The sequence below is a fragment of the Pecten maximus genome, chromosome 1 (genome assembly GCF_902652985.1).
Source record: "Pecten maximus chromosome 1, xPecMax1.1, whole genome shotgun sequence".
NCBI classification, from domain to species: domain Eukaryota; kingdom Metazoa; phylum Mollusca; class Bivalvia; order Pectinida; family Pectinidae; genus Pecten; species Pecten maximus.
This window is the reverse complement of record NC_047015.1, coordinates 33,858,218-33,881,924: the sequence shown is the minus strand read 5'-3', so window position 1 is coordinate 33,881,924 and position 23,707 is coordinate 33,858,218. Positions and strand designations below refer to the sequence as shown.

The 23,707-nt window shown below is 33.6% G+C and overlaps 2 protein-coding genes across 7 annotated transcripts in view; one reads left to right on the top strand and one right to left on the bottom strand.

The window, feature by feature from the left end:
* LOC117331130 (protein FAM13B-like) overlaps positions 1–10,391 on the bottom strand; it is a 61,452-nt gene extending 51,061 nt beyond the window's left edge. For 3 of the 6 annotated variants that reach the window (XM_033889728.1, XM_033889740.1, XM_033889752.1), the window contains exons 1-3: positions 10,277–10,391; positions 5,470–5,586; positions 2,127–2,236 (exon numbers count right to left, since the gene is read on the bottom strand). In XM_033889728.1, the coding sequence (XP_033745619.1) occupies positions 2,127–2,198 (72 nt within the window). In that variant the 5' untranslated portion in view covers positions 2,199–2,236; positions 5,470–5,586; positions 10,277–10,391. Of the gene's footprint in view, positions 1–2,126; positions 2,240–5,458; positions 5,587–10,276 lie in introns of those variants that run through there. The other 3 variants (XM_033889734.1, XM_033889760.1, XM_033889745.1) reach the window with 3 other exon arrangements.
* Positions 10,392–10,702: 311 nt separating this feature from the next.
* On the top strand, positions 10,703–21,879 carry LOC117331119 (STAM-binding protein-like). Its single transcript, XM_033889717.1, has 10 exons — positions 10,703–11,057; positions 12,012–12,243; positions 12,659–12,734; positions 13,357–13,449; positions 13,776–14,215; positions 15,667–15,856; positions 16,060–16,197; positions 16,322–16,434; positions 18,965–19,067; positions 19,487–21,879. The coding sequence occupies exons 2-10, from the start codon at positions 12,017–12,019 to the stop codon at positions 19,547–19,549; spliced, it is 1,443 nt and encodes a 480-aa protein (XP_033745608.1). The 5' UTR covers positions 10,703–11,057; positions 12,012–12,016; the 3' UTR covers positions 19,550–21,879.
* The last annotated feature ends 1,828 nt before the right edge of the window (positions 21,880–23,707 follow it).

Below are 23,707 nucleotides of genomic sequence, written 5' to 3'. Positions count from 1 at the left end.
TTGGAAGCTTACCAGTTCAGATGGATATGTTACAAGCAGCTGATCTAAACACTGGGTTTCTCAGGTGTAAATCTGTTATTACAATGGCATTTTGCCATTTCTATCACTTTTGTACATGAACAGCAGAAATCTTGTCAGAAACAATATTTGCCAGACAAAAATTATTTCTACTTAGGATTTACACTCATTATTGTAAACATATGGAAATCACCCCGATGGGAAAATCACCCCGATGGGAAAATCACCCCGGTGGGAAAATCACTCTGGTGGGAAAATCACCCAGTTGGGAAAATCACCCATTTGGGAAAATCACCCCGGTGGGAAAATCACCCTGGTGGGAAAAGAAAATCACCCTGGTGGGAAAAGCACTGTTAAGTTCATGTTATTTGATTTCCTGCACTTTTAAAATCGATCCATCCAATATTTCATTTTAATGAGATTTTATATCAGCTATAAAAGTCATTACTTGAAGCAATAAATGAAACAATGCCATTTAATTTGAATAGCAATTTCTACAACTGTTTCAGACAATCAGAAATCTGACACTTAGCATGTCTTTATTCACATGCCAGTATATATATATAACGTAACTAATTATATATAGCAATAAACTAATTAACTAAATCACCCTGGTAATTAATATCAATTAACTAGATAATATATAGTGTTCAACACACTGATTTTGAAATGAATCAAGAATATTTTGTCTTTCAACAAAGAAATTTGTCAAACCAGTAGATGAAATGTAACAATTTGCAGTTGTAGTAATTGATCAATAAATGATTTTATTGTGAATCACGAAGAAACCTTTGTCAGAAATAGTCATGGCTGCATCTGTATCGTTTGCCTCATAATGCAGTCGAGTGAATTTACATAAAACATGCTTATTGCAAAGGCATTTTAATAACAAAGCCATTCTTGTGATTCCCGAGTATGAATTTGAACCCCATCACTACATTTCCTAACACTTTTGGCCTGTAATAGTTATTTTATCTAGATTTACACACACACCCAACCCTTCTCACAAGGACATACACTTAACTTTAATACACACTATAAAGGCACAAACACCAATAGTCTATCGTACTAAAACTGATTTCTGATACAGTAATACAAACTCGTCAACTGATATCCACAATTTCTAACTCAAAGAAATTAAATCTAAGATTTTTTTTAACTGAAAGTGAAAAATAACTCTTCTATTTACAGTTAGTGATACAATCAAGTTCTACTGTTTCCTCTTTTGTACAATATTACTGTTGTTGCATATAACATAATCTTATATCAGCAGATGTTTTCATTTCCAAATGCATTTTTCAATAGATTTATCTGGGTATTATTAATTCTTATTTCTTGAAACTCAGCAAATACAATAAAACAAGATTAAAATCTCTTATCAATTAATGATTTTGTCTCAAATGTTGTGTACTGAGGGAATTATCTCAGATAAACAAATTCAAGTTGAGTCTATAAATGTCCAGTGATCTTGCTGTATTATCTAGAACTGTGATACATAATCTGATACCTATGGTATATATTTATCTAGTTAAACACTTGTATTAATGATGGTAAATATTTACATCTAAATATAGATATCTGTGTAACTAACTGTCACCTATTTCTTTGATTGTAAGAACCTCTCAAGGTCAATAACAGTGTGTTATTTGATATATCCATTATATATCCATGAAGAATATCACTGGATGTTTGTGAAACACCAGCTTTGACAGACATGGAGCTATGATGTCTGATCCCACAAAATATCAGCATCCTATATTCCTAGCTCTATTGTAAATGTCAAAACCTGCAATATTTCTAAACAAACTTTTGACAAACATTAAAAGTCGAAACCTGACAAAACTTGAGGGGAAAATATCCAATTTGATATCAAAGCATAAGATGTCATCCCTTTTATACAGACTTTAGTAACAACATATAGAGTACATACAAAATACCAGTATACTGCAGTAGATTGTTGATGCTGATCTTTCTATATATACCAGTTCACAATATTGATTCATGATGGATAATTAACATGAATTTACCTGAAATAAAATCACATTAACTATATATATATAGCTAGTAATGTATAGTACCAGTAATGTCATCACATGCTATATACCTACCATGTTTGTAATGTCTGATATTGTTTTCATGTGGTTCTCTTGGTATCCTCTTGAGTTGGTATGTAGTTTCATTTCCTTGTATACTTGAACATTGGCTAGAGTTGGTGTATCTGCAGAGCAAAAGACACAAACTTAAGGGCACATGTTTACGTTATATGTCTAACAGACTGAAGAGCACTGGCCTGCATGTATATTACAGTACATCATATATACGAATTGTAAATAATCAAGTGGGCGTCTATACTTACAATAAACTCGGTTATAGATATACAGGTGAAAGGTACCAGGCAGGACCAGCACAGGTAGATATAGAGGACAGAATGGTAGTAAATGACAGAAATGGAATATAGCTGTGTACATTCTAACAGAATTACCTCACTCAGGAAGATATCTTATCATTATTTCAGTTAAACCTTGTTAATCTCAGTGGACCTCCAAACACAGTCCTACAAGGTTCTTACTGATTATCTATATAGACTAGAAATGTGAAAGGCTTAATAATGCTGTAATATCGAGTAACAAATGGATTACATTATAAAGTCTGTATAGACAGTAGCATTTTCCGCTTGTATATACTATATATGAATAATTGCAAGCAGCGAACAGTTAAGAAAATATAGATAAATGCCTCTGCTGCACTTTGATGAAAACTAAGCTAATTAGTCTAACTAAATTATATCTACAACTAGTGATGAGAACTGATTTCAATTTCATAATCAAATGCACATTACTGATCAATTATAATCAATGCTACAGCTGTTTAACCCTAAGTTGGTAGTGTGTTAAGAAATATTTTATAATCAAAATTACTATTTTCAGAAATTTTCAAAAATGTCTCCTTATTGTAATATATCTAGATATTCCAGTCATCGTTTCTAAGGAGGCATATAGGTCTAGATGTTTTGGTTGAATCCTTGTTTGGTAACAATTATGAACATCCAAAGGTATAAAAGATGTGCAACTGGTCAAGCCATCTAATGTAAGGTTCAATACAGTAGTGCACAAAATATGAAAAATGTTTTTTTTTCTAATGATAACTTACTTCTTAATCTTTTGAGATTTTATCAGTTTTTCATTCAAACTTTGGTGAAACAGCAAAATCATGAATCATTGTACATGAGGAAACAAGCAAACAATAAAACTTAAGGACTAGAGAAAGCTTAATCACAAAAAAGATTGATTTGAAAACAAAATAACATATTTTCACATCTAAATTTTATGATGGGTGATCAATCAATATAGCCTAGCCATGACCAGACAGTGGCAATTATATGATGAACCATGGCATGAAGATGTCGTAAAAAAACATTGAGCACACCTATATATTTCATCATGTTTTATTTACTGCTATCACAGAAGTTTAATGATGTCTGCTGGAACTAGCTTTGGCTGTGTACTGATTGTGTGTATTAGTTTTTAACCGAGATTTTCAAATGTTGATCAGAGATCAAATTACCTGCATGTTTGAACACACAACACTTGTTTCCAGTTGACTGCTCTCCCTGCCCAACACCTTTTTGTTGACAAGATTAGAGACCAGATCTGTACTACACTACACTATATACTTGTAACAGCTTAAAACACTCTCTGTGAATCCACTATATCCTACATTTTAACTTTAGTACATACTGCCTGGTATATTAATGTTTTAAATAACAAAGTGTCATACCATTTTACAATGCAGGATTGTTATTCATAAACAATATGCATGCTCCAAATTAAATTGAGAATGCTATTTTATCTTACTCCAAATATTGCATTTATTAAAAGTTAAAACTGTTATGTCATACAGTAGTATTGTTGATATTATGCAATTCCATATCAATTATCATTTACTGATTTTGAATATTACACATATAATATACGACAAGTTGGAGATGTTATGAAATTATTTGAATTATTGAAATTCACGTTTGTACTTTACAAATGTATGAATGACATATGTATACAAAAATTATGGTTTTGATGGACATCATTATAAATATAGGAGAATGGATTCCATTCTTACATACTTCTATTAACAACACCTAATGTGAGGAATTCCTACACAAATGTACTGTATATAAACATGTATACATGCATGAGAGCAGACAGCTGACTGCTGGTATCATATATATATACACATTCATCCAATCACTTAAACTGATCAATTGTAAAAATGGACAGCTTATCTACAAAATTAAGTGCCTGGTATCAAGTTCATAAGAGATTAACATTTTAATATTGTGAAAAGCTAGAGCATTATCAGGTCAGAATTAATGGGCCCCATAGAATGTTCAGATGTATAGTGTGTATGATAAAGACCATATAGGAATGATAAAATGAATATAAGAAGTAAAAGAAGGCATGGAGATATCGTTTATAATCAAGAGGCCATTTATGTAATGACTGAAATGAACTAGATTTGAAACTAGGAAAATGACTTAAAAGTTATACCATAATTGGAAGTTAGAATTTGTTTAGAAGAAGTTGAATTTCATGAAAGCTGTGACAGAAACATCTGTTTTGACTTGTACGTAAACCCTCAAAAATGAGAGAGGCCTTAGCGATGATCAGTTTGAAAGCAACTATGAGAGCTGAGATATCTGGATAAGAACACTAACTAGCTAAGCTCAAACATTTGAGATTTTGAAAAATTATGTTTATTCTTTAAACGAAATTCTCCATTCTTGAGATAATCATTTATACTGATATATATATTGATGATCTCCCCCCACAATAGATTTCCTTCTCAATCATCCATCTGTAATGTAATTACTGTTAGACATATATGCACATAATTTATATTTTTCTGTGGTCATGACCTGTACAACAGTATGCTATGTTTTTTGTAAGAAATATATACAGTGTATATACTATCTGGGTATTTGTAGTCACATCAATTTTTAAAAGTACAAATCATTATGGTTTTAGCAAACCAATGACTTTTCATGCAGGTGTGTGCAAAATACATCTTTCATCACTACTGTTAAGAGAAAACAAATTTGACCACTTAGGAATGAAAAGGCAACTAACTACCTATTAAGGATTAATAAAATCTTTAAAAAAGTTATCATTTATCAGGTAATTATAAGTCAAATAGAGTCAATGAGTCGTTATATTCACAAGCATAAGTACGGAGGTACTATTATCAGAATTGATTGCAATTGGAAACACCTTGTGTGTATCGGCAGCTTTACGTTATTGCAAATATTTCTTCTAAAATGAAAGTTGCCCACACAGGAATTTTCCAATAAAATCATTCTTTGAACCGTCGTGTTCCCTGATCAGTATAACCCGAATATATAAAATCTGTCCCATGTACACATGTATATATACAGGTAGGTATTTACCTGGAACTTACCTGGTTGTACAGGAGCAGTGGATGCTGACTGGTTATGGCTGCTTCAGTGACCTACAGGACAGAATGCGTAGTCCCAACATCCAGACCAATCAATAAATCCAGACACTGCCACCAAAACTGCCAACAATTAGAAACAGTTTTAGACCAGCCAATATATCCTAAACGAACATCTATCTTCCTTTTCTCTACCGACTGTCAGACCAGTGGCTAGCTGTACTGATGACCTGTCAGACCAGTCACTATTATTAATATTAGCATTATCTTTATGAGCATTTGGTGATAAAAGTACCATAAATGTCCTCCAATTATTACACACCACCAACAGAACTAATTATACTGTACCATTTATATCCTACACCATATATGACACTAAACTTTAAAGCTACTCTTTCTTAGGTACATACCTGTTGTGATATGAGATCCTACATCACATACACATGATACAGTTCATCAAATGTACAATGCACATGCATGGAAATTGAAGTAATCATTTCATTTGAAAAAAAAGGTATCTTCTAGATTTCCAATCCTATTTGTATTTAACTCAAAGAACATGAAGTACATATGTATTGTTGAATACTTAAATTCCTATATATATACAGGAAATAAGTTGTAAGATGACAGAAGAATCTTAGCTGCACAAATGCAAATGCATGCATTTTATACTATATGTACAGTGGTGATAATTACAGCAATCATAGTCCATGATAATATGTACATGTTCAACTCATCAACATATAGTTTGTGAACCAATTTGAAATAGCTATAATTATATATGTTGTTATAGCACTGTGATATAGTGGCATAATATATAACACCAAATTATATCATTATTATTATTATATATTAATATAGTCTATCATTATATTACATATATATATATATTATTTGTAGATGTATATATATAAACAATCCCCCTTTGATAGAACCATACTTAAACATACAGCCAGTACATGGAATACAAGCATACACTTAATTATCATACAAAATGCATGGCCAGTATCACATATCTTTTGCTTCTGAGAACATCATATGGGTGTTTATTAACATCTAAAAACATAAAATATATATAGGAAATACCTGCCTACAAAAGGATCACATCTTTAATATGTGTACTGTAGAATGTTTACTGAGCCCCCATAGATAGATGTTGTTGATGTGATAAGTGGACTTGAATGACTTCCAATCCCAAGCTGGACTTTGTCCAACTTAACAAAAGGTCTGCACTAAACCAATTTGCCAAAACTAACTATTTATAACTCTAGATCTGGGCTCAAGTCATCATTTAAATACTTAATGCATACCATAGCACAGTCTACATCTATTTTATAAAAATCTCTTCAATTTCTCTGTCCGAAGCTCTACAAACTGATCAATACTATGGCAGTTCATTTTCCTTAAGGGTTACATATATATATATACAGTCTACCCTCGTTATATCGCCACATTTTGTCCGTGTCAATTATGGCGGTATAACGAGGGTGGCGTTAGTATCGAATCATGAAAATTACAACAGTAAAAGATAATGTTGTACCAACGTTTTAATAAATACACAATGAGTTAACATATAAGACACCATGGTATTGACCGTACATTTCGTAGCTTACAAATACACATTTACATATGTAATTTCTGAAAAAAATCATTAAGTTGCTTTTGTCTCACGCCATCTGTTACAATCTGTCGAATTTTATTGGAAATTACGCGGCACTGGATCAAGTCCGATTCGGTGGTTTTATCCGATGTTTCGAGAAATCTTACAACGATTTCCATAGCTGCCTTGGCTTCAGCAGCACTGGGTGGTACAGGTGGTTCATCGTCATCGTCCTCGTCATTTTGATTGTCATCGCCTCAACTTGTCACCGTGTCCACAATTACGTCCTCCGTCAAAATTTCCGAAACGCCCGTCTGCCTGTCAATGTCAACAAATTGTCTCACAGTCAGTCGGAGGTCCGGGTTGAGATCAAGGTCGTCTTATATTCTCGTCAGTAGTCTCGCGAGATCGGAATCATTATCATGGTCACCTGACGCAGCTAATTCTTGTGTGTCATGTACGTGTGGGATAAGTCCGCTATGCTTCCAACAATTGTTGATCGTCTCCGCCGTTACATCGTCCCATGCCAATTTTACGCACATATATAAACATTGATACATATATCTACATGAGCAATAGAAACTCATTCAAGCGTATAACTAAGTTACCTATGAAAAAGGAAATACCATAATTCTATAAATAGAACACTAAAGAGTTCCTCGATCGCAGAAAAAACGGACCAAGATGGCGATATTGTCGAAGGTAATATACACTGATTCGGGACGTTTGTATTGTTATGAATGTGGCGGATGACGGTATGCAAGGGTGGCGAACTTAACAAGGGAATTATATAGAAGGGAAATCCGTTCTAGGGGTGTAGGTGGCGGTATGCGAGGGTGGCGGTAGATTCGGGTGGCGATAGGTCGAGGGTACACTGTAGTTATAAGTTAGTTTCTGGTTACCCTTTATATGTATTGCACTATTGCTAGGTTTCGTCTCACTAACCATATATATCATGTTCTGTTGGCATCACCTATATAAGGATGGACACTGCCAATGTAACAACTGCCGGTACTTCTATCAACTGATGAATATATAGTGCTAGAGGTCTCAATTCCATGACAGTTTTTAATAATGGCAGCATCATGCATAAACATTGCCTAAAATGAATCAGTTGTCCTATCACTCATATCATGGTATATTAGCTCTCAGCAACCTTTTTTTCGCTAAATATTTTTGATACTTCTAAATAGAACACTAATCATACATTTGCATTCGGTTTGCATTCTAGCTTTAAGCCTTATTTAATTAAACTAAAATTTGAAATTATATAATTATTAGTGGTGCAACAATTCACAGGTGCAGCGATGTATTGAATCACAGAGTGGTGCATCAATGTATCATCTATCCTTGATTTGCATCACAATACCTGAAAATCTGTAGTAATCTCCCTGACATAGCTGTCAAGGCCATTCCTGCGGCTTATAAAGCTGCCTGTTGGAGTTCATGCAAATCCAAATTATCTAAATTCAAGAACAGTTTGTGGGAAACAGACAAAAGGTATGCTTTTTGTAACAGATGTAGACAACGACTCAAATATTCAGGAAATACCACAAACAGTCCAGTTTCCCAAAACAAAGGTTCCAACGTACCCCAAAGACACAAATGAGACCCTTTGCCACCTGTGTGGGTATATATTTAATTGGGTGCAAAATGTAACAGAAGAGGCAAAATGCAATGACAAGACCAGGAGTCTAACCCAGAATCTCTAAACTATAGACAGATGGCCTAGCTTCAACCATTTGAGCTTTACCAGGCCACAGACGTTCAGCTCAGTTCAGCTACAAACAAACATACAATATTTAATTTGTGGAATTTAAATCTAGGTAGATTATTTTACAAAAGTAAATGTGGCCCTGATAGCATCACAATAGGTAATCGTATATGTGTTTTATTTAGTCACCAACAGTATGAAGACAAGAATTAAGCATATCATTAGTGAAGCAATACAATTGTGATACCAGCAGAAATTGGAATCAAAAAGTGTGCATGCTAGGGCTGGATATTAGAAAAAAATATATTTGGTACAATACAATATTTTGAAAATCATTATTCAATAACCAAAACAGTAACTGAGGTGACAAGACTTTCTGCGTATGCATGAAATACCTGTAGCATGTGCACGCATGCATGAGCGCACCTTCATATAGGTCAGAAGTCATGATCATCTATAGCTATTGACAGGCAGTTATGACTTTCATTGCATACAAAGCCATGTCACCTCATTTACTGTTTTGGATATTATATTGATATATGGAAATGAATGTGTTTTTTTTTTATTTTTCTCACCAGTTTTTTCCCAAGTACAGGATAACACATGTATGTTATCTTCCATTAAACATGCAAGAATACTGCAGCCCATATGCATGAACGCCAACAAAGTATTGATAACTTAAAATGAAAACAACAAATTTCACTTTTGCCAACATTTCCCCATCATTGTAGCCTCTATTAACGTAGGTGAATAACTATTTTTTTTGCGACAACAAACATTTCTATGCATGTTTTCTGAATAACCTGTTTTCACTTGATAATGTGGGCACTCGGCAATACCCCATAATAACAGCCAGATGCAGTTGAGTATGGAGTCAATAATGTAATGAATATTGAAACAAAAATATTTCAAAAATGGTTTGTTTTTGTGTCTCCGTGTACATGTAGATTAAATGTTTGTTTATATATACATATTTGACTTCTGATATCACATTAGAGTAGTTTTCTATGTAAAGGTATGTGTATTAGAAATGAGCCTTAGTTTTGTAGACACGCCTTTCCTTTCACAACAACAATAACACACTGTTAAGTGCATTGCACATTCCCAAATATTTAAACTGAAACGGTCAAGTGTTGTCAATCATAAAAATGGTGCTAAAATGAGAAAAAAGTGTATACTAGAGTCTAAGGCTTAAATATACTGCAAAAATTATATCAAGATAAAATCAATACAATCCTTTTCCAACAAGAAATACTCGATCAAAGACAAAAACTGTAGGTATAATCCATGCTAGTCAATGTAAATAATAACTTCAAAGTAAATGAACGATGCTGTAAATTTTCGCGGTTTCATTGATTCGGCTAACTGACAGTTCTCATGTAAACATGACTCAGATTTTCACCGACTTTTTCAGACATTATTCGGACATTTTCGTTAGTAACGGTAAATATTATTAATTTTCAATCTTGACAATACCATGTGCACATCTTCATACATACCTTCAATGTTGATATTCCTTGTAATCACGTAAATGTTATGCGGTCTATATCGACTGTTGGTATCCACAGGCACAGATATTTGTAACTTTGCAAATCAGCAAACGCAAGGTCAAGACCTATCCTGTTTCAGCCAATCGAAATCGCTGAAATCCGAATATTTTTCGTACCGATGCCATTAAAGGTGATAGGCCACATTAGCAAAATCAATTCGTTTAATATAACAACACAAAATGTTTTCCTATAATTTTATTATGTTATTCACAATGATTTGTATTTAAATGAATAAAATAGATAACACTAAATCATTTCTGGTGGTATTAATCTGTATAAATTATCTACGAGGTCATCACATTATAGATGATAACATTGATAATCCAAACGCAATCATTTGTAAATGTAACAGACTTTCAATCTGAAGGCGTACACTTTTGGGGTTATTCTCCAGGAAGCATCACCATCACAAGGCATATTTTTGTGAACCATTGTCATCGCTACATTTATTGCCATTGATTAGATATCGTGTGTTGTCATTAATGCGTTACTGAATGCATATGTAATTTATCTTGTATCTGGTCTTCAGAAAATAACAACGCGGGTGTAGGACACACGGGTGTTTGAACAAACCTATCTAAAATATTGTAATAGATATAGACTAGTTCTCATCATCATTTGAGTCAGAAGGTACTGACTTTGACAATGTGTAATATTTTTATATAAATCATGCTAATCAAATAAACACAACTAAGATACTACACATAAAGGACTTGGTAATATAATAAAGGTAAGTTCTGTGTATAATTCATTTTTAAAATTATTGGATTATAAAGATTAATTCTACTTGAAAAGGAACCACTTGGAAAGGTTTGAAAGAGTAGTGGCCAACTGACATGTTGATATAAAGATTCTTAAAACATGCACAAAACATTATTTTGAAAATTTATAAAATACTTAAGAGAACAGTGGTCATTTCCATGATAACATTAAAAGTTCATCTGGACATGACATCTGACAGGTTTGATTTTCGTCATGATCAGATCCTTCACACTATTTTTATCAAAGAAGTTTTAGATGATGTGCAAATGCCAAAATATCTTTTTGAAGTACGGAAATGATTTTGTGAAATACTCTATATATATATATATATATTTCTCTCGGTACAACTACGACAGGAAATTCAAATCTATATCTTCGGATCACCAACACATGGTGCATATGATACATTGTGCTAATAAATAGATATATAGCTTAGAAACACAAATGACGAAGGAAGACAACTTTTTGACTCATACCCTGACCGGGCCTCGAACTCACGATCTACGGCACCCAATCGCCTAGCCAGAAATACCCGCAGCTTATACCGCTGCGCCACATCGGCGTTCTTAAAAAAGAACGTTTCAATGGTGCAGTGATGGTCGGCCCGATACCCTGACATGATCATTGTGGAAGTCGACTATAAGATGATATGAATACCTGGATCGCAATGTATTTACATACATGGATACGAATTGTACATATATTATATATATTTCTCTCGGTACAACTACGACAGGAAATTCAAATCTATATCTTCGAATATACATATATCATGAAAGTAATGCAACATCTCTGTCCAAGTTATAGTCCGATATTTATTTAATTCTCCATGATACTGTTAAGGACTAATCTAGACACTTGAACATTGAAAAAATATGGATTACTTAAAATATTTGTTAAAATGATAAACTTGTTTTTCCAGTAATCATGGCATTAGCAATGCATGGTGGTGATTCGTCACTGTTTTCTGACATCCGAGACCCAGGAGCCCGTGTTCGCAAGCTTTGTGATTATGCATGTCAGGTCGAGGTTGACACGGCTATCCCTCCAAAACGTTACCTTAGATCTGGTCTAGAGATGATCCGAATGGCAAAAGTCTACGACGAGGAAGGGAATATAGAAAGTGCATTTGTCCTGTACACAAAGTTCATATCGTAAGATTTATTCAAGGTGACATGCAAAATTGAAATATGGTTGTCAGCAAAGTTGTTCACTTGAGTATAACCTATATTAGCCCAAAAAATGGGTAATTAATTTTATGGGTAAGAGTATAATATTCCAAATTACTTATCAAACCATTTAAGACTATACATATATTAAAATGTGTAGTGTTTATTTCTTAAAAGAAAAGTCTTTTGACTTTTTGATATCTTTGATTCGTTGTGTATGTAGTAGCAGGTTTTGTTTTCAAAATGTTTGTATTTTTGAAAATATACTTTTTCACAAAATTTCCATATGAAAATACGATGAAATGGGGTTGACTTTATTAAAACTGTAAAATTCAAGATATCTGTTTGAAAAAAAAAATCTTTTGATAACCTTCAAAAATAATATTTACTCATATTACAGATTGTTTGTTGAGAAGCTTCCAAAACATCCAGAGTTCAAAAGTGCTCCATCAACTGATATAGCAGCTGTTCGCCAGGTAACATGGAAATAATTTTGTACATCTTTTTCAAACATCAGTAAAATAGGGCATATCAATGCTTTGTTTTTTAGGTCATCTGACCCAAAAGTGTCGGAACACTTAACCACTCAGCCACTGCGGCCCCTCGGTGGAATTCAGCTCTAACTTACCTGAAATGATTCCAAGATAATCCTTACCAAATGTTGTAATTTTTCAGGTCAATCTGAAATCCATGGCAGACATGGTTGCCATTTTGTAACATGGTTATGCAATCATTGTTTCCTTGAACAACACCTATTTCAAACTTCTTAAGTTCCACTAATGGGATTCAACTCAAACCTGCCTACAATGATATTGAGATGGTCCTGACTTATTTTTTTTTCCAGGTTGTTAAAAGTCTAAGTTGGCCGCCACGGCCAAAAGTACTACTATACTTGTTAATGAATATGTTTACTACAATAGTACAAGGGTTTTTTAGTGTCGGATAACTGTTACGGCCCATCGGCCTCTTGTTAGTTTGAAATTTATATCCAGATTTGGTAGAATGACAATGATTTCATTCTCAAAAAAAAAAAAAAAAAAAAAGGCTAAACTCTTCTAGCAGATTTGAAGACTGATTTGCATGTTGTTTCATTTGTAGAAAGTGAAGTTAGCTTTCCCAGTTGCTGAGCAAATTAAGGGAAAACTAACCAAGAAATATGCAGAAATTGAACGAAAACGCCAAGCAGAAGAAGTAAGTGTATTGTTTAATTGCTCCAAAGAAGTAAGATGTTGAATCAACAGTTTTTCACTGTACAGTTTGGCTATAGCTATCTCATTACAGCTTCATAATTGTTCTAAGGAATGATATATATTTGTTACCTGGTTGATTCCTAATTAAAGTTTATTAAATTGTCTGTTTAAGGAAAAAACATTGTAATTTGTTTCTTGGGACTTAAGTAACACTTGAAGAATATTTTCTTTAAGATATATTGATATATTACATAAAATGATAATTACGATATACTTCTAAGCATACAATATCAGAGAGTTTAGAAATTTATCTTTTTATAATTTTAGAGGAAAATTCAGGAAGAATTGGAGAGACAACAGGACAAAATTCGCCAGGAGGAGGAATTAAGGCGTCGACAACAAGAGGAGGAAGAAAACTGCCTTCGTCTGGCATCTGAAGCAAAATGGATGCAAGAACAGGAGCACAGGCTGCTGGAACTGAAGGAGCAGGAAATGATGAAAAACATTGATTCCCAATCCCAAATCCATGGTCCTGCTGTGGCCAACAATGCTGACAAAACTGGGCTGAACAATCAGAACACCAAACCAAGTGCACCACATGGAGCCCTTGGACTGGCCTTCATTCCCAACAACCTGGATGATGGTCGACCTAAGATTGAAAAGAACCTTCTGAATGACCCTTCAAGAATTTCTTCCAGTGTGCCAAATATACCAGACAGAGAGCTGAAGAAAAACCTAGTCATAAGTGATTCAGATTCACGTCTTGGGTGAGTTGGTTTTAAGGTTTGGACAAAGTTGAAATTAATTTAGCCTCCTGATCCCTCCACCAGTTATTGCATGAACATGTTACGATTTTCACTAAATAACAACAACTTTTATCTGGGTACATCTTATAAAAAGTTAGCGGGGCCACAGTGGCCGAGTGGTTAAGGTGTCCTGACACTCTATCACTAGCCCTCCACCTCTGGGTTGCGAGTTTGAAACCCATGTGGGCAGTTGCCAGGTACTGACGGTAGACTTGTGGTTTTTCTCTGGGTATATCAGCTTTCCTCCACCTCCAAAACCTGGCATATCATTAAATGACAAACAAAATCAGCCAAACCAAGCTAAAAACTTAGCAGTATGATATGAAACTGGTGCAGTTGGAAAAAAACTAGAGCTTTTTAAACAATATATATATCTATCAAGCTGTTATCTTGCTTCATCACACTCAATGTTGATGAGATGTTGTAATTTGTTATTGTCTTACTTGTAAGTGTACAGTGTGTGATTGACAGGAGACATGGTACTGGTAGATGTTATTGTTTAAATGAATAATGACAACTTCATATACTTAGGCTCCGGATAAAATTGCCCTCCTATTATAAATACTGGGTATATTGATACATATTCTTAACTAATTTCTGTGCACTAGTTTTGGTTTTTAAATGATAGAGTTCCCCAAATGAGGTAGATGACTTGTTAGTTTTCTGCTGTTTCTTTTTTTCTCTTATCAACCACTTATAGCTTGTTTGGCTGCCATTTTTCCATGGAAAGTACTTTTCTGTCATTTATGAAACTCAATAAATTTCAACTTCATTTGGTATATAGGTATTTATGATTCTACAAACATGACTACACCTATATATAGGTATTTATGACTCTACAAACATTACTACACCTAATTTGGTATACATAGGTATTTATGACTCTACAAACATTACTACACCTAATTTGGTATATATAGGTATTCATGACTCTACAAACATTACTACACCTAATTTGGTATATATAGGTATTCATGACTCTACAAACATTACTACACCTAATTTGGTATATATAGGTATTTATGACTCTACAAACATTACTACACCTAATTTAGTATATATAGGTATTTATGACTCTACAAACATTACTACACCTATATATAGGTATTTATGACTCTACAAACATTACTACACCTAATTTGGTATATATAGGTATTTATGACTCTACAAACATTACTACACCTAATTTGGTATATATAGGTATGTATGACTCTACAAACATTACTACACCTAATTTGGTATATATAGGTATTTATGACTCTACAAACATTACTACACCTAATTTGGTATATATAGGTATTTATGACTCTACAAACATTACTACACCTTCCATTGGCATGATTTATTTACCAATGTGGGGATACTGGTACAAATGGGATGTGTAATGAAAGTGTGTATTGTGTTTATTTCAGACCTCCTGGTGTTGACAGGACATCTAAGCCAGCATTTGACCACTTCACCAGTATAGGTGTACCAGGTCATAACAAAGGAGGTCTTAGGGATGTCTTCATACCGTCAGATCTTGTCAGAAAGTTTCTTGGCATGGCAGAACACAACACAATGAAAAACATAGAAACATGTGGAATATTAGCAGGAAAACTAGTAAGTAAACAAACTGATCAATAGTTCATCATGAGATTGTCTTTTTATGTGTGGTAAATTCAGTTAATGTCTTTTTGAAAAAAATTGCAAAATCATTTATTAATATCATTGTTCTGACATGTTTGATACAATGATATATTTTTGTGATTTACCCACGTATGAAGTAGGTAATGCTAAAATTTGGATTCTGTTTAACTTTACAGTCCAAGAATGCGTTTTACATATCAGATGTACTGATCCCAAAGCAAGCAGGGACATCAGACTCCTGTGTGGCTGAGGATGAGGAAGATATCCTCATGTATCAGGACCCTCGGGACCTCATCACCTTGGGTTGGATACATGTAAGTAACTTACAAATGTCAGGAAAGTCTAAAATGAATAAATAAAAATTAAAAAACCGGAAGTAAATAAATTTGAAAGCTAGAGTTTGATAAGAGTTTGATATGTTTCTGATTTATGTTACAGACTCATCCGTCACAGACTGCCTTCTTGTCTAGCGTAGACATGCACAACCAGTATGGTTACCAAGCCATGTTACCCGAGGCCATAGCTATTGTTTGTGCTCCAAAGTTCAATGAGTATGTAAAGAGTGAATTATGTGGATTAAAGTATTTCTGTAGTAAAACATATTAAATTTTCAAATATTCATAAGTTCATAAAATTAGTGTAAATAAAATCTGTGACATATACATGTTAATGAAGTGAGTGGGTATATGAAATTTTTTTTTGGAAATATATTATTCTTTGTGAGTGATAAATACATAAACTACCATGATCATGATGATATAAGTAAAAAAAAAAATTATATTTGAGCAGCATGTTACTACATGTGTTTCCTTCTCATTAAAGAAGAAGTTTACCTTATATCATAAAACAGTAACAGTTTACCTTGTCTCATACATCATTTACAGTTTACCTTGTCTCATACAGCATTTACAGTTTACCTTGTCTTATACAGCATTTACAGTTACAGTTTACCTTGTCTCATACAACATTTACAGTTTACCTTGTCTCATACAGCATTTACAGTTAGTTTACCTTGTCTCATACAACATTTACAGTTTACCTTGTCTCATACAGCATTTACAGTTTACCTTGTCTCATACAACATTTACAGTTTACCTTGTCTCATACAGCATTTACAGTTTACCTTGTCTTATACAGCATTTACAGTTACAGTTTACCTTGTCTCATACAACATTTACAGTTTACCTTGTCTCATACAGCATTTACAGTTACAGTTTACCTTGTCTCATACAACATTTACAGTTAACCTTGTCTCATACAGCATTTACAGTTAGTTTACCTTGTCTCATACAACATTTACAGTTTACCTTGTCTCATACAGCATTTACAGTTTACCTTGTCTCATACAACATTTACAGTTTACCTTGTCTCATACAGCATTTACAGTTTACCTTGTCTTATACAGCATTTACAGTTACAGTTTACCTTGTCTTATACAACATTTACAGTTTACCTTGTCTCATACAGCATTTACAGTTAGTTTACCTTGTCTCATACAACATTTACAGTTTACCTTGTCTCATACAGCATTTACAGTTTACCTTGTCTCATACAGCATTTACAGTTACAGTTTACCTTGTCACATACAACATTTACAGTTTACCTTGTCTCATACAATATTTACAGTTTACCTTGTCTCATACAACATTTACATTTTACCTTGTCTCATGCAACATTTACAGTTTACCTTGTCTCATACAGCATTAACAGTTACAGTTTACCTTGTCTCATACAGCATTTACAGTTTACCTTGTCTCATACAACATTTACAGTTTACCTTGTCTCATACAGCATTTACAGTTGCAGTTTACCTTGTCTCATACAACATTTACAGTTTACCTTGTCTCATACAGCATTTACAGTTTACCTTGTCTCATACAACATTTACAGTTTACCTTGTCTCATACAGCATTTACAGTTTACCTTGTCTCATACAGCATTTACAGTTACAGTTTACCTTGTCTCATACAGCATTTACAGTTTACCTGGTCTCATACAGCATTTACAGTTTACCTTGTCTCATACAGCATTTACAGTTTACCTTGTCTCATACATCATTTACAGTTAGTTTACCTTGTCTCATACAATATTTACAGTTTACCTTGTCTCATACATCATTTACAGTTTACCTTGTCTCATACAACATTCACAGTTTACCTTGTCTCATACAGCATTTACATTTTACCTTGTCTCATACAACATTTACAGTTTACCTTGTCTCATACAACATTTACAGTTTACCTTGTCTCGTACAACATTTACAGTTAGTTTACCTTGTCTCATACAACATTTACAGTTTACCTTGTCTCATACAGCATTTACAGTTTACCTTGTCTCATACAACATTTACAGTTACAGTTTACCTTGTCTCATACAGCATTTACAGTTTACCTTGTCTCATACAGCATTTACAGTTTACCTTGTCTCATACAGCATTTACAGTTTACCTTGTCTCATACATCATTTACAGTTAGTTTACCTTGTCTCATACAACATTTACTGTTTACCTTGTCTCATACAGCATTTACAGTTTACCTTGTCTCATACAACATTTACAGTTACAGTTTACCTTGTCTCATACATCATTTACAGTTAGTTTACCTTGTCTCATACAACATTTACAGTTTACCTTGTCTCATACAGCATTTACAGTTACAGTTTATCTTGTCTCATACAGCATTTACAGTTTACCTTGTCTCATACAGCATTTACAGTTAGTTTACCTTGTCTCATACAACATTTACAGTTACAGTTTACCTTGTCTCATACATCATTTACAGTTAGTTTACCTTGTCTCATACAACATTTACAGTTTACCTTGTCTCATACAGCATTTACAGTTACAGTTTACCTTGTCTCATACAGCATTTACAGTTACAGTTTACCTTGTCTCATACAACATTTACAGTTTACCTTGTCTCATACATCATTTACAGTTTACCTTGTCTCATACAACATTTACAGTTTTTAATATTGTGGAAATAGTATTGTCAGGAAAAAGTTAAGAACAATGTGAGAGAAAAAATGTGCCATGCTTAGTCGAATTATATGCAAAGTTATTTAGAGATATTTGTTTTACAGGACTGGTATATTTACCCTGACTCAAGACACAGGTATGCCAGATATTGGTAATTGTAGAGAACGTGGATTCCATGACCATCGTAAAACACCTCCTTTATTTGAGGTAAGATCAATTCAAGATTTTTGTCTTGCCTTTGACGAAAAGTTGTAAAAGAAAAATTATGGCAAACGTTGTGAAAGAAAAATTATGGCGTTGATTTTTGCTGGTGGGGATGGTAACATCTTAAACATTTCACTTTAATTTTGTGTTCAGATCCTTTGCTCAATCTTAAAATCATCTTGTCATAAGTTTAAGAAAAGCAGAGATAAGTGACTCTTATATTTCCACAGTTTTTGTTTGAGGGTTATAGCATTCATATCGCTTCAAAACACAACTTTAGATGAGTGGTAAATGATTTAACAATAGTGTGTCTCTTGTTTCTTTAACTAAACAAACTGGGTGATGCAGGCTTGGTTACAGTTTTTATATTTCAATAATTCTCACATATTGCTTGTACAAGTATGCAATGATTTTTCTTTCAGAGTTGTAGTAACGTGAAAATTTTAGACGAAATGAGGGTAGAAATGGCAGATTTGAGAAAGTGAGTTTTAGAAATCTTGAAACTGATACAGCACAGTATTGACAAGGATCTGAGGAGTTTAGGAGGACGTCACACGGCATGTTAGTGTGTATTAGCTGGTCTTCTGGTGGACTTCTCCATACAGAGCCTGGATATCTAAATTAAACCCTGTGTTACATGGAAAACTTCTAAACCAGTCCTTTGGATCCTACTCCTCACCTCTACAATCCAGTAGTTGTTCCTTCTAAATATCATGAGGAATCATTTCCTTTATTTGGTACGACAGGAAAATATCAACCTACAGCTGATCTAATGAAGGACTTCTACATGCAGAGCCTATAGATACCTATAATCCATCTAAATCAAACCCTTTGTGATGTGTCACTATTCAAAGATGTAAAATCATTGGGCATTGCTGAAAACTGACATTTCTGAATGTTACCAGAAGTGCATATTTTACTTCAAATCATCTTAAATATCAATTGCTTTTTATGACATGCCACGTTTTTGTTGAACAATGTGTGTAGCATGTTTTTACCTTAACGTATGGATGAAATACCTGGTAAAATGGTATGTCCATCTTAAAATGATTTTTAAAATTTTGCATTTGTTTAAATGTTAGTTTGACAGACTAGACAGTAGTAATTCTCTCGACATGATGGTTGTAGTGCTGTATTTTAGAGACCAAGCATTTGTAGTTTGTTTATAAGTAAAGTCTTCTATAGAGTATAGGGACCCTGCCTGATGTAACCTAGATATGATGTCCTGGCTAAATACAAAGAGAATCACAATGTTAGGTGTCAAGTGGTGCAACATTATTTTATAGTTTAAGTGTACTGTTTTGTGTTTGTTGGTAATGAAATTACATCGGTGTTGTTTGTAGATACATTTAACCAATGTTAACCTCAACCTTGCGTTAACTTTACCCTTTGTGTGGAAGGCTAGGATCTTCTGAGAGTCTTCCAGAAGATTTTCAGTAACTTGGTAACAGAATCACATGGAAAAGGACTGCCAGTCGTGTCATGCTCTTGATGTAGAACCTCACTTAGATTGCAAAATAGCACAGTTCATTGCACATGTGTTAGCCTTTTTTAGTGATGGCCGCATGCACCTGTTGTAAAGTCATGACATCAAATCCAAACAAAGCTATTCTAGGTGTGGATTATCTTGGTACAATGTCCTGACAATATGTTTATCAGTAGGTTAATAAGGAAAGTATGTTAATTGTTGTGCTGAACACATTTTCCTTTAAAACCTTCATTTAACTAGTTGGCTATGATTTGTTAAGACAATGTTATTAACTTTGATGTATCATAAATCATGAAATATCTTTTTTGGGGAAATAATTTACACCATTGTCCAATGTTAAAAGTAAAGTTGTTTTTTTTCTATTAAGTTGTACATCTTGTACCATATTCTCTACATGTTCTTATTAAAACCAGTCACTTATATCCATAAGTACATCACATGACAGAATACTGACTTCCCATTGGCTAAACACACAGATACTATGAGGCAGTAGTCAGGCACTTTCATTTGGCACAAAATTGAATCTGGTTACTAGTGGCTTCATTTTATGTGTTTACATTGTCACCAACGGAAACATGACACATTTACGCATATTGAATGTTTAAAGTTTCACCATGTTGCCACATACTCGCATTGGCATTTTAAAGATTTTTGGCAATACAAACAAAAAAGTTTTCTAATACAATGCTATGGAAAAGATGAGCTTGTACCTGGCAGTATCCACAGTGACAAGTTAACATGGAGTGATATATTGACTTGACTATCCTTAACATCCTTGATATATATGATCATTGTAGCTATAGTCATATTAAGATTCTATATAGAAGTATACCTGTTTATAGATTTATCTGCTGATTGATATTAAGTGTAAAAAAAAACCCTTAATCATGATGAGAAACCTGCTTAATTTAGCATGAAATTTATAAATTACAACACAGTTAATCCCGTAAATTGTCGGGTAATTTGTATGCAATTAATGCATTTCTTTACAGTTAATCGCATAAATTGTCGGGTAATTTGTATTTAATTAAGGTATTTCTTATTGTTGCTAATTATTATGCATTGCTTATTCTGTGATACAAGTGTTTAAAGTAATAAACTGTAAATGAAATGTTTAACTATTACGTCCTTGAATTTGACACAAACTTGTACATACTCCTGGTAATACCAGGACATGGGCCAATTTCTTTCTGCAACAGAGAAGTTTATCTGATGTTCTTAAAAAAGTTAGAGTAAATACCCGGTAACAGTGAATGCCAAATAGGGAAGATAGATATCACTAGGTAAATATTTAAATGTGATTTAATAAATGGAAAAAGAAACTTATTAATTGTTCTGGTTGTTAATCTAATTTGGTGAAGGTAAACATATAAATCAGGGTCATTCATAATTCTGTACAATGACTTGAGGGCCGATCCAGTAAAATATGTATACCCCATCAACAGGGACCATCAAGAGAAGCTGCATTTTCTCCAGAACCCAATGTGCACAAAATTTCTTTATTTCTGAATTCCCTTGTGAGGTAGATACTTTACTGAATAGCCCTTTCTTCTTTTGTAACATTGATCACACTATTTCTCAGTACCCTATGTAGAGGCAAGTACAACACTTTATTGCATTAGATAAATAAATTGGTTATTTTGCTGTATTTCTGAAATATTCAGACTAGTTTTTGACAAAATATTCAAAAATTGCGTTGATCATTCCTTTCAAAATGGCACTGTCAAGTTGACATGGAGTAACGTCACAAAGAGATGACATCATGAATTATGTTACTGATTCCCACACTTTTTGACACTATTAATTTTTCAATGTTTTTGATTTGTTTTTAAGTATATGAAATGCAATTATTAGAAAATTGAATGGTTTCCCGTTTAATATAACATATATTTCACTCATATGACAGAATATTTAGATATTTTTCACTTGTGCTTTGAACTTGTGAAAATATTGATAGTCTGTCATACTTATGAAATATGTTACCCGGTATATTAAATGGGAAACAATTTAATATCCTCTATGAACTTGTCTCCATAATTTTTCAATTCCATCTGAAGCCAAAGTTTGGGCTGAAATTTTGTTGTCAATTTTTATCACAAGAGCTTGGCACAAAATCCATGAAAAATACAATCATACCATATATATAATCTTGATATACATGTATAAGATATGGATCATGAGTTGGAAATAAGTGTTGAGCCTTTGTGGATTTAATTTTTAGCTCATCTGTTCCAAAGGACCAAGGTGAGCTTACGCCATACCGTGTCAACAATTGATTCCACTGATTAGAATTCAACCAAATTTGGTAGGAAGCTTGCCAGGGTGGCTTGTATTCAAATTTATACATATGATGGGGCTGACCCCCAGGGGCCTGAGTGACGGGGCCAAAAGTGGTCAATTTGGCAATATTGATATTAACAACTTCTTTGAAACTAAGCAATGTATGACATTGATATTTCAGTGGTACCGTCCCTAGGTGACTGGGATTCAGATTTATACAACTGATGGACCCCCGCAGAGGCATCAGGGGTGGGGCAAAAGGGATCAATTTGACGATACAGTATTGCTATAAAGGACTTCTTGTATTTTTGAAACTTTTGAGATCCCTACCCCCTAATCATATATAGCATTGCTAGGCATCAAAAGATAAACATATGCATGTTGTGAAAATAGGTTCTGGGGTCTTCCCAACCCTTGGAGACTTATTTATTTTGTTATTTCTTTGAAACCATTCAGATCCCCACCCGATAACCATAGCATTGCTGGGCATCAAGAGATAAACACAATCCTGATGTAAAAATAAGCCCAGGGGCCTTCCCCACTGTCTTGGGACTTTAGTTTTCTTTAAACACAATCATGTTGAGTCTTGACTTCGTTTCTGGTTTAAGTTCACCTTTCAACCACCTAGTGTCAAAAATGAGGTCACTGTTGATAAATATTTTTTGATTTCCTCAGTCTATCAACTTTAATTAATGATCAAATTGTCCTGAACTTTGTAAGTAATCATATACACTGTACTTATAACCATCATCTCTGGTACAAGTTTCCATTTCAACCACCTGAGGTCAAAATTGAGGTCAATGTCACTATAAAAATTTTTAGACCACTATTACTATAAATAGATGGTTGACATCCTCACTAACGACTTAATTAC